The sequence below is a fragment of the Siniperca chuatsi genome, linkage group LG1 (assembly GCF_020085105.1).
Source record: "Siniperca chuatsi isolate FFG_IHB_CAS linkage group LG1, ASM2008510v1, whole genome shotgun sequence".
NCBI lineage: Eukaryota > Metazoa > Chordata > Actinopteri > Centrarchiformes > Sinipercidae > Siniperca > Siniperca chuatsi.
Genome location: NC_058042.1, coordinates 8,582,068 through 8,599,450, shown reverse-complemented (window position 1 = coordinate 8,599,450; position 17,383 = coordinate 8,582,068). Strand labels below are relative to the sequence as shown.

Below are 17,383 nucleotides of genomic sequence, written 5' to 3'. Positions count from 1 at the left end.
GTAAGAAAGGAGGGAATAAAAGAAGATAAGATATATTGGTAATGTTCCTTGTTGGATACATTTAAATACTGGACTTAATTTATACAAAAGTCTTTTCTTTACTTCTTTCCTTTACTTCTGTTTCAGGTTTATTGTTCCTGTGATATGTTTTCTGTAGGCTACTATGCCAGCAGAATTTAATATTTAATTATTTCTGTAGTTGGGTAGTCTGTAACTGCAATAAGACAGAGCTCTTATTAATTGTGATAGATCATTGCCATTGTGTTTCTTTGGACAGGTTGGAGTCGTTCAGTATGGTGAGAAGGTGGTCCATGAATTCAAACTCAGTGACTACAAATCTGTTGAAGAAGTGGTGAAAAGAGCTCGCAGTATCAACCAACGGGGTGGAGAGGAAACCAACACAGCTCTTGGCATCAACGTTGCACGGTACAGTATCTCCATTTGTACAAATGAGCAGCACTACTTCACTATTCCTCCATTCTGCTATTTATTTTACTGAATATGTCAAACACAGCTCACAAGCTTTCAAACAAGGAGGTCGGCGCGGTGCCAAGAAGGTGATGATAGTGATAACTGATGGAGAGTCACATGACAGTGCTGATCTCCAGCAAGCCATTGAGGACAGTGAGAAGGACGGCATCACCCGTTATGCCATTGCTGTAAGTCTGCTAGATCCATTTTTCACCTGGGTTAGATGGCTTACACTTTATGAGTTTTGACTTTGTTTTCTGATGCCTAATACATTTCCAGTGCAGCATTAAAACACCACAAACATTAATGAGGTAACCTCATGGAGTTCAGTTAAAGCAGGTCTCTAAAGCTGAATTAAGAATGGAGCCAAAACACTCCAGCTCCAAGAGCTCCAAATATAAGCAGTGGAAGTGCAGTTAAAGGTGTAAATGATCTCCTCCAAACCACATGGGTCTTTGCTTTGTGCCACTGCTAATGGCACACTTGACTCCATTCAGTGGTTTAGCTGGGCATGGGCATCTGAGCAAAAACTCTGAAGTCATTTGGTTGAAAACCAACTAGAATTGGTGACAGCACTGGCATTGGTGTAGAAAACCTAAATCCTCTGAAACCTTCTGAGTGCTAATGTTGGGCTATTAAAATGTGACAGATTAATTACACTGGTTGAGACTCAAGCACTTGCGCTCAATGCATGTGCTGACAGATTATTTAATCTTATCTTCTCAGGTCCTCGGCTACTACAACCGTAGAGGAATCAACCCTGAGGCCTTCCTCAATGAAATCAAGTATATTGCCAGCGACCCAGATGACAAACACTTCTTTAATGTGACAGATGAGTCAGCGCTGAAGGATATTGTGGATGCACTTGGAGAACGCATCTTCAGTTTGGAAGGTTTTGCAAAAAATTAATTTGGACACTACATTCATTTGGCAGACTCTTTTGTCCAAAGCAACTTGTAATAAGTGCATTAAAAAATTGGAATTGCATCTTTCTACAACGAAAACAACTAAAAGCGTGTTCAGTGCTACAGAACAAGTTCTCAGGACTAAGCAGCATAGACCACTTAGTAATGTACAGCTACATTTGCATTCTAACTCCACGTTTGGTGATTTTCATACAGTATTTTAACTTTAACCAAAGGATGCGATGGTTCTCTGTGGAACAATAGAAACTACATAAAGTAACTTACATAACCCTTAAATAAAATCAAAGATCCATGGTGATCACTAGCCAATTAATGGATTAGTCAATTTGACAGAAAAATACTATACACCAATTCTAATAATATGTTAGATTATTGAGTTATTTTTTAAATGCCATTGGCTGGTTCCATCTTCTCGAATGTGAGGATTTGCTACTTTTTTTGGTTTTCTATCATTGTAAATTGAATCATTTTGATTTTGGACTGATGGTTGGATGAAATAAGCAATTTTAAGATGTCTCCTTGGGCTATGGGAAATTGTGATGGTAATGAAAAAAAATCATTTTCTGATTATAGACTAAAGGATTAATAGCGGTAAGACATTAATCAATCATGAAAGTAATCATTCATTGCAGTAGTAATGCTCTAACTAAGCCTGTTAAAATAAGTACCTGAAAAAGATTTCTTATATCTTATATATGAAATGTCCACACTGAGACTTCAATGCATTGGCTCTTCTTAGCTTTTGATTGTGGTTGGCATCTTAAATTCCTTAACTGCTGCAGTGGTTCAAAACTGTAAAAGACTGACTTGTTTACACAGGAACCAGTAAGAATGGGACAGCGTTTGGCCTCCAGATGTCTCAGGCTGGATTTTCCGCACACAATGTCGAGGTGAGTCTGACCTCTGCTACCACGTCGCCTCATATCATCTGTCAACATGTAGAACAACACACATTGTCTCAATTTCTGGTGAATCACAACTCCTCCCCACAACCTGCCATTTATCACATTCCAGTCCCCCCTGAGGTGCCTGCTGTGTGGCTCCAGAGGTTTAGGTCTTCCTGATTTAGGAGCCCCTGACAGAAGAGACAGGCCCTTTTCCACTTGCAGTGATGGGTAATAAGACACCACTTGTTCCCCAGGGAAACATATTAGTGAGAAGCTGAGACAAGATTGAGGCAGTTCTGCTGCAGAACGGGTTGTTTTTCCTTTTACTTTAACTAGAGGTTTTTGATTGTGTCTGAGAGCAGATAGTTGCAGGTGTACTGGCTTTAAGGGTGACACAGCTGGAAGAGGGAGATAAGACACATCTCCTCTACTGTACCTGCTGTTCATACCTTTTCATTGATTTTCACTCCTCTCTTTCTGGCTCTGTCCAGACATTTGCTGATGCAACTGCTTTGATTTTCCAGTTCCACTTCACAGTGTGATTTGTCAAGGGAGAAATAAATATATCCCATTTATGATGAAAAATGAATATATAGCAGAATTTACAGCTGGGTGGCAGTAATGGCTGGAAATTCTGCCCACAAGGCCAGATTCCAGAGATGCTCGACAACACCAACCTGAGTGTTGAGAGTAGGATAACTCATTGGAAAGAATGTCGGGGCTTTAAAGGAGAAAAACAGTCCTGGAAGCCCAGATGGTTCTGCTGAATATGATATGTGCCAACTCTGAAGGCTGCTTATGTCATATACTATCCAGACATTTCATGCATCTGCATACAAAGCAGTATCTATGTCTGCTGTTTATTTCGTTAACTGTAACTAAACAATGCTGAAGAATAATCTCAAGGCCTCGTGTTTGTAAAATTGTGCATCATATAGCTTAGTTTGCTAAATTTAATCCTGTGTTTACCATAATGCAAGATATACATTTTGGTTTGTTGAGTTGGTATTAAGTGTATATATCCTTTATACACTCTTGTATGTTTATGTAGAACCACAACTATGGCATCCTCCAGTACAATAAAAAGTTGACATCCTAACCATAGCAAAGCATGTGTCTGTGCATACAACTGCAGTAGAACTGGGTCACCGGTTTATAAGGTTGAACTGTTTTGGGGTTTCATTCATTTGCCATGGAGACCATTTTGACCAAAACACATAACCACATTGGTATAACGCTGCTGTCAGAGAGTGACGTAGTGCATGGTGAGCACACAATTCCATCTTTCAGGAAGGAATCACAAGCCTTCCTGCATTTGCACAAACACTGGAAAATGTGTTGTCGGCATATTGTGTACGGCAAGAAAAAAAACTGAGCTCATTAAGTAGAGCAACCCTATAATTACAGTGTCAGTGATACAAAGTATGGTGAGCCATGGAAGATAGAAAATCCCTCCATTATCCCTCCTCGTGTCTGCAGCTAATTGCACCTGCTTGTTTGTTTCCTTTGTTGAATGACAAGTTAAAAATACACACTGATCAAGATTTAGCTGTGATTTGATAATGGACTTTAAAGCAGATTTTATTGCTTTCTTTGCATTTTGTGGTTTGTGATTGTGTGAAAATGTTCTACTGTAGCTTTTGTGACTGTGGATGAAGTAGCTGTTAATTTGTCATGAATTCAGTTCCACCAGTAGTTTTTAAACTTTCTTTTTCTTTCAATCTCACGTATTGCTTTGTTGCAAAACCTGTTTATAGATAAGTTCCAACTTTCGTGATTAACAGGAAATACGGGGTGGGATCCCTGTGAGCTTCAGTGGAAGGTTTGTTGTGGCTATGAAATAGGTTCATCAATATGGTCGATAAAAGAATAAACAACAAAATGGGCCCTAGATAAGGAACTTGTATGATATGTGTTGTGTAAATATAATTCAGTTAATTCATTCATTCACCTTAAGATGGACCATTGATTTCTATATACTGTACCTCAACATATTCTTGATGTAGCAACATCTGCGTGCATTTAATTAGATTTTCTTCATATGCTTTTAAAGTAATCGAAAAATGTAGTGAGAACCTCCCTTGCAATTTGTGTTTATCACTCTTACCAAGATTATGTTTCACCACAAGTGGAGTCACATCATCATTAATCTGACTGAAAGGTGAGCCAAACACGCAGACTGTGCTCCAAAATGGTGGTTACACTTTGTTACGTTTCCAGGAGTGTATCCACATCGTATACAATAACTACCACATTGTGTGCATGTGCAGCACAGGCAGTATAACCAGATCGTCTTTTATTACTTTGCTGTTTAAAGTATAAAAATTAACTATACTGTACCTCCCCTACAGGATGGTATTCTGGTGGGTGCTGTTGGTGCTTACGATTGGAATGGAGCAGTGCTGAAGGAAACACGACAGGGGAAGGTGGTCCCTCCCAAGTCTTCCTACACACAGGAGTTCCCCGAAGAGCTCAAAAACCACGGTGCCTACTTGGGTGAGTAACACTAAAGAACTATAAAGTACAAAAATAAATTATTTTAACTGGACTGGATTGTGATGGATATGTTTATAATAAGAGAAGAAATGCATAGAAAGTCCAATGTTGTTATTTTAATAATGAAGGCTACGCTTGAACACCATTTATAGCATTTGCTCCCATGGACACCAGCCTTTAATTTCTGTTTACATCCTCTTTTAGAAGACCTGTGGTTTAACACCAACTATCCTAGCTGCAACCCATCTCTCTAAAGTGTCCCCATTGCTCCAATGCTTCCCATCATATGCAACCCCATCTCACTCCACCACCACAGACCTCTGCTTTTACCATCAGTGGTTTGTCTCTGAGCTTATCCACCAGGCTGCCAATGGAAGCCATTCTAGACTCAATAGTAATATGAGGTGGAAGCATAATTTTGGACAGTCAGGGAGAAAGTTAAAGCTGGGAAAAAAGGGGTATGAAGATGAGAAATGAAGGTGGAAAAGTATACGGGGACTAAATGGAATTTTTAGTGGGAAAAGACAAAATAGTAGAAATAGAAGAAGAAATCTGAGAAACCTGAGAAACCAGAACATCCAGTTCTGCATTAATAAATGCAGCTCACTGAGTTTCAACTCCTTAAAATTGCAACTTTTACAATTTTTCCTTGAGTCATGCAGATCACTGCTATGAAATCCAATCTAAAGGCCAGGCCCAATCACTCTTAGCACACTCAAACAGTGGAAGAAAGCGTAGTGCCTGGGGTTTTTATTACAATTTGACTATCAAGCAAACTAGTTACTTCATTTACAGATCCATAGCTGATAGAAGAAAAAGATAATTACTAATATCACAAGTAATATCCTACATGGGTTACTATGGTGAGGGTGGGTAAGACCAGTCTCTAAAATCTACTCTCTTCAAAGGGTTGTTGTTTCAGAGGCAGAATTAATGTGTGTTTGTTTTACATGACCAGGTTATACTGTGACGTCTGTGGTGTCGGCCAGAAACGGTCGTCTACTCGTAGCAGGAGCTCCACGATTTAACCACACTGGCAAGGTCATCATCTTCACTCTGAAGAACTCGGGCAACCTCACCATCCTGCACTCCCTCAAAGGCCAGCAGGTACCGTGGCATCCAGCACTTAACCTACATGATAAAAAGTTTGTCACTTGTAGGCCAGTTGCACAATGATGTAGATGTCTGCTTTGGAAGAAGGAATGTTATAAAACATTGTTATAAAACGTTGCTTGCACTGCCACTGATGAAGAGCAGTTAGTTATAAGACTCTTTAAAGCTCCTCTGTGTAGATCTGTATGTGATGATACAGTAACGTCTTACAAATTGTTCTCATGTCATAGGCTTTTGTAGAAAAATGAGACAATACTGGTGTAGTTGTGTTGCTTTTAGCACATTAGCAACACACATTGTCATTTTTTATACTGCCAGTGGGGGGCACTAAATTCTGACTTTATCAAATTCTATATGTAGTGGCTTTAAATTGACTAGTAGCTAACTCAAGTCAGTTCAAGAGAAATTGAGGGGCAAAGAAAATATTTTCTTTTTTTTGCATGAACTTCAACTTTGGTGAACATTGATACATGAATTTGCATCATTGATCAATAGCAAGCTGTCTTGTCAGTGCAGACCTGGAGAGTCTAAAATAGAGGAAGCTATTTAAACTCCTCGTATAAACTGCTTCACAAAAGAGGAATGGTTTGTGGACAGGAGTCATTGGTAAACCATATCTTTTAAATACACTGTGTGAACTTAGTGTCCCGTTTTATTCCCCTTTATTAAATTAAATGTTTTACAATCCTGAGAACAAAATGCCAGAGGGGAGTAAATGGCCCGGTTTAGAGAAAATAAAAAGAAGCTTGGAGAGCTATTGACACTGACTAGCACTAGCATGTTCCCAACTGGCTAGCATGTTAGCAGTTAGCTCGCCAGCTACAGTATTTTACCGACTAGCTTCTAGAATCACATATTTCGCTATCACGCACAGATGAATTTGTACCACTTTCTGGTATGATCTTTATGCTGAAAAAATGCTGGCTAGGTACTTAAGTTACATGGTAGACAGTTACAGTAAGTTGTTAAGAAAAGCATCCTCAGGGAGCATCTCCTCATGGTCTTACATAATGTGCATAAAAACCAGGATCACAACTGGCAGTGTAGCCAGATTTGGGGATCGATATCCTTTTTCTCTGTTTTTGATATTTTGGTACCCAGTATAGCTTGTATATTTAACTGTGGAAAACATTATAATTATTCCAATTCATGAACATATAAAATAAGACAAAATGACCGGAAAAATTATCATAACATGCAGTATTTTTCAGTGGAAAAGGCCTATAGCCAGATGGATTGATTTTCAGTTTGAAATTTAAGCTCAATAAAATGACTTTGCTCCACTACTACAGTCCAAATGACATAACATACTGCACTAATGGTACAAGTTAACATAAGGAAAAATTCACTGTATGTGAAGGTGTATAATCTCTGTTAATGTTTATGTTTAATGTGGTGCTATAAATTATTATTGTTGTTGATGTTATATAATTTTAATTTTAGGACTTTGAATGTACATCAAATCTGGATTTAATCCCACTATCTGAGTCACATTAAGTTTAGAAATGATGGATGGAAGATGTGGTTCTGTGTGTTAATGACCGCTACACTCATAACTGGCAACTCTTCACAGGCTGCAAGCCTGAAGTGATCCTTACAGCAGCTTACATTGTACCTTGTCAGCAACAGCTCGTCCAGAACAGCAGATGTTTTTTGCAGAAACCTTTCTTGATCTCACAATTCTCGAGAAAACAGCTTTTTATAGGCAGATGTTTCTAATCTGAAAACCAATAGATGATGTTCCATCCACTCCAGTGACTGAATCAGTCTCTTTGTAAAGCTCTCACAGTCTGAGCATTTACAAAAGCATCAGGACTCTGACCACTTGCTTATACACACAACACAGGCCCCCATTTGCTTATAATATTCAAGTTCATAAGCCACTCCAGGTCATCAGTAAATCAGCAAACCCAAATAACATGTGGTTCAACAAACTGTGGAGAGAAGCCAAGAATTTCAGGGTATATAATCACCTAAATGAATGATTGTTTTTAAAGGAGTCGAACTGATAAATAATAAAGATCTCAGAAAGACATGCATATACGTCTCTTTCAGATTGGCTCCTACTACGGCAGTGAGATTGCACCGGTGGATATTGATGGAGACGGTATAACTGACAACCTTTTGGTGGCAGCACCCATGTTTTTCAGTGGAGGCTTGGAGAAGGGAAAGGTCTATATCTACAGAGTGACAGAGCTGGTGGGTATAAACTCTAAAAACTTAACAAATACAGAGAGCCAGGTCACATACAGGGATTAATCAGTTTTGGATTAAGCAACCCACTACACAGAACTGGGTCAACACCTGTTCAAACTCCAGACTTTCCCATCTCATTTCTCATTTCTAACACACTTCACCAGAAGTGTCCGATAACACACACCAAACCTGACTCTGTTGCATTCCAGCTCCACAGTTAACACACTGACATGCTGCAGGCAGACATTTGACACATGACCTTGTCCAGATTAAATGCGGAGATCAAATGATCTAGTATGCAGACTTTATTAGATGTGTAGAATGAACTCAACAGGAAAGTATTCTGCCCCTTCTAAACCTATTTCCAGCAAAGCATTTGGAGGCGAGAACTTTCTTTAATAGAAGGAAATATCACGGTGTTCCAGGTCTGCCTTGCTCATTGGAATAATAAATGTCTTTAGCTGTTTTGAATCCACTGAACAGGCATAGAGAAGGTATTTAAATATCTGGTATGGCCCAAACCACATCACAGGTGGCAGACCAAATTTAACAGTCAGAAACAAAACACAAACAGAAAGAAATCACTTTTTAAAAATGTCTGTCATCATCAGGACAGCACTGCCACATGTTCAGGGCAATTAATAATCATGATGTGGTTGATTCAGGTGTTGCTGTGGATGCTCCACAGTAATATTGTTCTGGAAAACGATTTAAGGTTGGACACCCTGGTTCAAAAATGTGTCACTGTGAATATTATACATCCACAATGTGATTCTGCAGACTTGACTTAAGAAAAGGTGCACTGTGCATATATGGTACTATCAACTGTTATCCATGCTAGCAGTGTGGCTTTAGCAATGGCAGTGCTGGTCAGGCGGTCCAGACTAAAATATCTCAGCAAAAAAGCGATTTTTTTTTGTCTCTGTGCGAGCCAGCACTTCACTAGAATAGATGTGCAGTTTCCCTTAGTTTTTTTATCAAACAAAATTGATAAAATCATTTGATGGATTGCCACGAAATTTTGTATGTTTTGCATGTTAAAGCAACTATGATCAGTACTTTTAATAGCAACAATGGATCACATGACGCACAAAGAGTCATCACCCAAGCCTACAGCCTCACAGAGCCGCTAGCATGGCTGTAGACTCTTGTCTTGTTTATCTACCAAATAAATCTTTCATAAATTTTATGAGAAGGATGTCTTGCCTTTTCAGAAATGTATGGGTGGTATAGCTGGGATGCAGGGATGAAAAATGCTGATACTGAGCTGCCTTTGCACCGAAGGCTCTGACAAAAACTTAAAACTACAAGTTCAAAGCTAAATAAAGTTACCTAAAGTCTGGCAGCTGGTCAAAAATAAAATTCCATTCAGTTCTAACACAAAAAGAAGTTGCACTTTTAACTTGCTCCTGGGCCACTGCAGACTGGTCGTGACCCTCCATGGCCTCCTCACAAACCATATGTTTCAAATTTATTTCTCCCCATTTCTCTATCAATCTCCCACTTTGTCATACATACACACATCAGGTAGCCAAGAAGCTACCTTCCTAAATCAACTCCCTTCCCATTTATTCAACTGAAAAAACAAATGATCTCATGTTTCGTCTGCCGACCCTAAATTATATTATGAACTGGTATGCCAAGTGGAGCAATGATATGCATGACTACTGATGGACTGAAGTATTTGGCTCCATTTTGTCAGAATGGTTTCTTTGAAAAATTTTCCAGTCGGACAGTGGCTTTCAAAGATATGGATATTTTCCATCTGACTTTACGCTCGCTAAAAATAGAACTTCAAATAAATATACTAAAGCTATACAGCATTCTTTAGTTCTTTTATGACCCAGAAGTAAAATTCCTCACTTTTTTGTTGCCAGATGTTTAAGATATTTGAGCTCAAAAAGGCAGAATCAAAGGATTATGTGGAAAACACAGAAACTGATCCAATCTTTATCTTTTGTTTGATTGGAGGAAAGATAAAACATCTTGTTTGTTACTTTTCCCTGAAAAATTATTAGTTGACTAAAGATGGTTTAGAGATAAGTGAAACAACAAACCCAGCTGGATGAACGGCAACAACCTCTTCCTTGGTCTTGTTACAAAACGTCTAAATAAATAGATGATAGATCATTTGAAGAACAGATCAGCCCTTTGACTGGAAAACTGAGCTCTGCCAGAAGGCATAGGTCTGCCCATTAAATTGAACAGCGGGACTTTCTTGACTTACATACAATATATGTGCTATTTTGAAAAATGACCTTTTGGCATATGCTTCTGTTTCCAATAAATCTTATGTTCTGCACAGCTTGTATTTGTGCTTGTATTCATACTGTAAAGGCTTTCTGTATGTTGTCTATGCATGTGTGTGTCACGTTTTGTTTGATGTGTCAGGGTGTTTGCATGCTGAGTGTGATTTTCTAGGCATTCTAGTTTTCTGTACCATTCACTCCTTAATGGATAATTCAGTATTCAGTATCATAAGATGCTGTGAGTTACTTGCTGGTAGCAATATTGATGTGTTGATAGTAGCTCAGGTAGTGAGTTCCATTGTCAATCTGGCAGAGGTAAATGTAAGCTCTGCAACATGGGGGTCTTAACAGAAACTGGTAGCTATGTCAACAAAAGTGGGTGTTTTCTTTTTGCTGCAATTTCCTGGGTTGATTTTGGAGAGGTTGAAGCAAAATTTAGTTTCTTACAATGTGGTTGGGTTTTGGCCATAAGACCAATTTTCCAAAACCCTAGCCAATACATAAAATATAATATCTATAATACAGTATATAAGCAGTAAGCATAATGCTGTAGAGATCGCACACACAAATACTACAACAGAGACTAATGAAACCAAAGAAATACACACACACTCATACATGAGTCCACTGACCCTGTTTGTTGCAGTTCCTTTTTTTAGTATGAGCAGCCAGATCGCCTGCTCTGGGACTCCCCGCGAAAGCTAATGTCTATTTATCAACATCAATACCAAAGAATATAGTCACAAATTCTTGTGTCCTTTAAGGGGCAGTTGCGTTCAGATATTTATAAAGTGGCAACCAAAGGGAAAACAAATACATTCTGATAGCAGCAAGACTAGGATGCTTTGTGTAACATATATAACTTGTATCAAATATATTTATGAGCATGCTTTAAGATATGCCCAAAAAGATAGCAAATTATGAATTCATAAATAAGAGGACACAAGCTTTTGCATCATTATGTTTCCCTTCATCCCTCAGAATCGTTTCGTCCTTGAAGGGGCGTTGGAAATCCATAATGGTGGCCAGAACGCTCGCTTTGGCTCATCGCTGGCTCCTGTCCCTGATCTGAACGGTGACGGCTTCAATGACTTGGTGGTGGGAGCCCCACTGGAAGATGACCACAAAGGAGCCATTTATGTTTTCTTTAGCCAGCACAACCGAATACTACGCAAATACAAACAGGTAGGAGATGTGCAAAAAGTACAGTTAAAAGGTAATGCCAATGCATTTGTAGGTTTTTGCCTACCAACTATAATTACATATACATATTACTGCTGATCATTTTCCAAAGCATACCATGTTTTTCATTTGATTTACCACCTTCCATGTAGCCATTGATTTATGTTCAAATCAAAAATCAACTTGCAGACACTTGAAACTTGCTACGAGTAAGTGTGTAACACTGTAACAGATCTGTGCCCAGATATGTGAGGCGTTTACTGGGTTCAAAATCAAAGCCAAAGTCAGTAAGAGGCAATCTGTCAGTGAGGGCAAACAAAACCAGATGAGGAGCAAGAGAAGTCATGAACAGACAGGCAGGTGACTAGAACAAAAGACTTGAACACTAAGGCTATGGAGCACACAAGACAATCCAACAAAAGACTGGGGGAAAAGGGGCTGGCATATATACTGAGTGACAAATGAGGGAATGGCCTATGTGTCAATACTGATTTAAACAGAAGCAGCTAGTTGCGGTGAACAATTTAAGCTAATGGTATGCTTCAGAGAATGGTTGGTAGTAATGTAAAATATAGGATTTGCAGTAAATGGGCTACAAACACACAAAAACACACAGACCACACAAACCCTGGAAAAGGCACAAAAATGTTTGTTCTCAAAGTTAAGTTGAAGTAATGTCTGGTATGAGCTTACAGTACCACTGAGAGACTAGCAATATATTTTAAGAAATATTATTTTGGAGTGATGAAAGAAACTTTTTTATTCTTGAGTAAATTCTTTTAAATGTGCAGTATCTATTTACTATCATGGCTTTAAATTTGCATACTGTATTTCCAAAAACTGCAGTTTGATTGCAAATATGACTGCTCTAATAATAACCTTACTCATAACATTGTAAGCAGTGATTGTTGTAATAATGATCCTTGTTAACTCCTCTCTTTTTTCCTCTGTCTGTTTTCAGAGGATAGCAGCAGCAGATTTGGCTCCTGGCCTGCAGTACTTTGGCCGCAGTATCCATGGCACAATTGACATGAACAATGATGGTTCAGTGGACCTGGCAGTAGGTTCCCTTGGTGCTGCTGTTCTCCTTTGGTTAGTATTTCACCCAGTAAATAATACTGTTGTCAAAAAATAAAAAAGACAGTTATTGCAGTTATTTCTGTAAAACTCTATAAATAAATTTTATCCGTTACTTTAAAGACATCCCTTTTATCCCTGTTGTGATTAGCTCACTTTAAAATGTGAGCTCACTGCTCACATTTTAAAGCAAAAAATGTTGGCAACACCCCTCTAATAGAGAGTTTTATGTATGCCTTAAGAAATAATCATCATACATAATCATATTCTTGAGTCTCAGAGATCATCCGTAACACCTTTATGCCTTCACAGGTCACAGAGTGTTGTCCGAATATATACCACTGTCAGGTTTGAGCCCAGTAAGATCAACATCTTTGTGAAGGACTGTCAGAGAGGTGGCAAAGACGTGACCTGTATGTCAGCCATTGTATGTTTCAACATCACTGCCAGAACAGCCATTCCTCCCACACAGGAAATTGGTAAGCCAACAAAAATAATCCACTGCTGTGGAAGCATCTCAGTAAGGTTTCTTAGTTCCTTCCCTTGTCTTTTCCTGATGTTTGGTATCTTCCCAAAGTTAATAAAATCCTATATCATCTATTAGTAAAGAAGATCCTATATATATATATATATATATATATAAACCTATAGATAAAAGTTTTAAGAAAAGGTTTAAGAAAAGAAAAAATATGTTTTTCTTACATGTGGAACACAAACATATTTAGTTTCTGAGCTGTATTGTCAAACCTTTAACAGACCATTTTACCGATACACTACGCAGAGTAATTCATATTTTGGATCTGTAGTTGCAGTATAGTTCAGCTGTTGGTTGGACTGTGGTACATGACAGGATGAAACATAGCTGGTTTCAAGTGAGAAAAGGCATTCGGCCCTCTGAATGTATATCCTTCATGTCATGGCTCCAATAGACTTTTCAGCATGCGGCTTCCTGTAAAAACTGTGATGGCTCCTTCCATTCAGAGTGGCGCCAAAGCAAAATGTTTCTTGCTAAGAGATTCTGATCTCACTGCTGTTTCTCTGCCAAAGCTAATGCTGCTGCCTGCAAAACTGGTATATCTGAACCACACTGGTGCTATCAAATGTTCCTTTTATTGTGTGTGTGTGGTTGGAATGCATCTCTACAAGTTTATCTCTGTTTTATTCAGCTTAAAAAAAGAGTGTTGTTTCTAATGGTTTGGTGGTGGTGACAACTCAATCCTGCAGATGGGTGTTGTCCCACTGATAGTACCCCACCCGCACATAACCGCAGGGTTTCTAGGCTCACAATTTGTTTTAAGAGATGTAATGGTAGGGTCCAGTTTCACTGTGTATCGGGGGGGGGGTGAAGCAGAGGTGCAGGTGAGCGTGTTCTGAGTTAACCTCTTGACCCTCCGACATCTTTATCAAATCTATCAGATGTGCCAAAACAGAGTAGAGGAGGAACAGAGGGAGTTACCTTGTCGTCCATGGTTGCATACAGTGGAACACGTTTATTTAATTTTCCGCTCATTGTCGTGTCTGGCTAGTAATGCGTGGCAGATGTGCTGGTGTTTGTGAGTTCGCTGTGGTCTGATGCATGACATTAAACTTTTTTTTCCTGCAACCATCTATTGACAGTATTTAAGAGTGGTATTTAAAAAAAAAAGGTTCAACCAACTACCTTTTAGATGTCGTTTGTAGGGATTAGAGGAAATGTACTGATGATAAATGTTGCTGTGTAGCCAAATAGCTCTTAAAACTGGAAAAGTTAGACGTTTTTTTGTAAATCACAGTTTTTCTCAATAAAAAAGGAACAACTTTTTAAAATAGTGGATAATGATAATTGTGTTGTGGCGAAAAGTGGAGAAAAGCTTCTAATTTAGTATCCATTATTTGCCCTTTTTGCATAAAGGCATTAAGATGTCTCCTGCTCTCAAATTCTCTAGTTGAGACGAAACACAACACATGCGCAAGTTCAGCATTAGTATATTTTTCCTCATGCCATGAAAACACGAGGCAATACATGGAAAGCCTCTTAAACAATGTGGCTTGGAAATGACTCAGTACTGAAGCCAGAGGGTTTGGATTCTTGTATATGTTGGTCACACATTCATCATATGTTCAGAGTCAAGCTAATATTGCATTGCACTACTCTAGTGATGTCATTTACCACCATTTGTCATTTAATCTGCACCAACCTAAGTAAGAACAGAACCCATTGATCTTAAAAACATTTGAACACAAATAGAATAGGATCTTTTTTTTTACGATTTCACATAGAAGTGTAATTTCTGAACTCTTCCTATGACCCACTAGGGATCAAATATAATGTCTCCATTGCGGAGAGACGTTTCAATCCCCGTGCCATACTGGACAACCCGAACAAGCTGCAGCCTCAAAACCTGACCCTCCTTCCTGGAGAAGAGATCTGCGAGTACATCTACTTCCACGTAATGGTGAGGCCCATGATGAGGGTTACAAAAGTCACATACAAGGGTGCGACCAGTGTTTCCAAAGCCATGTTGACAGTGAGATAATTGGCTTTAATTTTATCTGTTCATTTGATTTTTTTAACTTAATTAAGTATTCATCTCAAGACTAATGTATACCAGTGTTTTCTCTATCTTTGAATAGATGAGATGGCTGAAAGATATATGTTGCAACTTGAAACTTTTAGCATCATGTGAACGTTAAAATGCTGGTTTGGATGCTTTTCTACTTTGACAAGATTTCAATTTAATCATTTTTATTAAATAAAAAGAGTCAAATTTTAACATGTTGAATTTCAGCAAAATATACGTCAGTCAGCTACCGCAGTCTTAAAATATCATTATTGACATTGGTCTCCCATATTGGTCAAAACCACCACACACTGCTCATTAAACTGCGATTATAATCATATTTTTTGAGCATTTTTGCATCTTGTACATTTATGTAAACCTTTTGAAAGCAAAACATATTTGAGTGCCATAGATAAAGTGCCATGATAGAGTAAATCCACAGGGTAATCTCTGAACTTAATGTTTTATATTAGGAGACCACAGACTATGCAAGGCCTATAGTGTTTTCTGTGCAAGTGGGGCTACAAGATCCAGACCACGGACCAGTTCTAGATGACAGCTGGCCTACTGTTGTGAGGACTGAGGTGAGAGACAATCTGACAGCTTATCCTGTCTTTGCTCTCAAGTTATTAAAATACACTTCCATAAATTATCATCTGATTCTATCAAAGTACATATGGAAAGGAAAGGATTACTAGTTTCTTTGACTTACAAAAGCTTGTCTCTTTGGTTAGCTGCCCTTCTGGAACGGCTGTGACGAGGATGACCGCTGCATACCTGACCTGGCACTGCAGAGTATGACCGACCTGATGACTCGAAGGTATGTACTCACATATTCATCACAACACATACTGCAGCGCACAAACAAGAATACACAGACATACTGTATTTACACACCTAAATTTTAAATAAAACTGATCCTCGGCTGCTCCGTCCCTGCCTCCTAGTCAGTTCTGTGCGCAGCCTGTACAGTCTCGTGGTGCTTTGTGTCGCCATCTAAGTGAAGGAGGGGCCGAGGGATCTCTGCGGGTTCTAGAGGGAAACAGGAGGAGGATGGTGGTGGATGTTCGATTGGAGAACAAAGGAGAGAACGCCTACAATGCTTGCCTGAACATCACCTACACACCCAATCTACGCTTCTCTAGCCTCATAGTCAAGGTACATTGTCATCACCCAAACTCATGTGGTTCACGTGTTTTGTGATGAGAACATATTCTTAAATTGTGTCTTGGGTTTAACCAGCAGATGAGATGAGATAAATGCTGCATTTAAGCTACCAGTCCTGTATTAAAAATCTAACCTGTTATTATTTTTGATCCAGGACAACTCTGACATCAAAATAGAGTGTTTCATTGAGGACAAACTAAGGAATGAGAAGATCTGCAATGTCAGTGCTCCATTCATGAGGGCCAAAACTCAGGTGAGATATCATACTCTGAATCGGTGAAATTATTTACTGTTTAAAAATCCGCCAACATTTTTTAAAAGGCCAAAAATGTGACTGTCACTGTGGAGTTGTGACATTGTTTATTATTTGTCATTAGATAATCTACTAGGACAACATTTAGACTTAACTGGGTATGATTTGCTGTTGTAGTCATGTGAAAACAGTAAAAGATTAGTTTTGTACAGATTATGGAGCATTTTCCTATATTATGTCTGACATTTTGTTCCTGGGTGTTTGGGTGTTTTAAGTTCAAGACGGCCATATGTTTTAGGTGAGAATCATCATTTCTGTATTTATCTGTCTGAATGGAAAGCAGATGTAGAAGTTGATCTTTTCAACCATAAAAAAAATCATTCATATTGGAGTTTTCATACTGATTCCCAAATATGATAAAAAAAAAAAAATCTGTTTAGATGCTTACACTTCTAACTGAAATAAAAATCTGGATAAGTTGTCTGCAGCCCTGTCAGAGCAATCTCACAGCCCGCACTGTGACGCTTTTCCAGGGCTGAAAAAACATTGACGTGGGCCATATTAGACCACAGGGGCCCAAAACACATGCTGCAGGCTTTAGATGACCATGACAGACCACACTGGTTAATGTAAAACCCACAAGCCAACCAGAAGAGCCCAGTTTATTTCTGGTTTGTAAGATCCCTTCTTTCTATAGTGTGACATCAAAGTCTACAGTGTCGACAATAAAACATGTCTATTTAACTTTATAACCTTAACAAATGTGAGTAGAAAGCAAATGTAATATAATTATGACTTTATCTAACGTTTTCTTATTATTACATCA

At 38.6% G+C, this 17,383-nt stretch overlaps 1 protein-coding gene across 3 annotated transcripts in view; it reads left to right on the top strand.

The window, feature by feature from the left end:
- itga11a (integrin, alpha 11a) overlaps positions 1-17,383 on the top strand; it is a 68,066-nt gene that overhangs the window by 39,938 nt on the left and 10,745 nt on the right. For all 3 annotated transcript variants that reach the window (XM_044190029.1, XM_044190012.1, XM_044190021.1), the window contains 15 exons: positions 278-426; positions 515-659; positions 1,198-1,363; positions 2,217-2,287; positions 4,636-4,780; positions 5,739-5,887; positions 7,949-8,092; positions 11,320-11,523; positions 12,482-12,612; positions 12,910-13,076; positions 14,893-15,032; positions 15,611-15,721; positions 15,872-15,957; positions 16,085-16,295; positions 16,459-16,557. In XM_044190029.1, the coding sequence (XP_044045964.1) occupies positions 278-426; positions 515-659; positions 1,198-1,363; positions 2,217-2,287; positions 4,636-4,780; positions 5,739-5,887; positions 7,949-8,092; positions 11,320-11,523; positions 12,482-12,612; positions 12,910-13,076; positions 14,893-15,032; positions 15,611-15,721; positions 15,872-15,957; positions 16,085-16,295; positions 16,459-16,557 (2,118 nt within the window). The remainder of the gene's footprint in view (positions 1-277; positions 427-514; positions 660-1,197; positions 1,364-2,216; positions 2,288-4,635; positions 4,781-5,738; positions 5,888-7,948; positions 8,093-11,319; positions 11,524-12,481; positions 12,613-12,909; positions 13,077-14,892; positions 15,033-15,610; positions 15,722-15,871; positions 15,958-16,084; positions 16,296-16,458; positions 16,558-17,383) is intronic.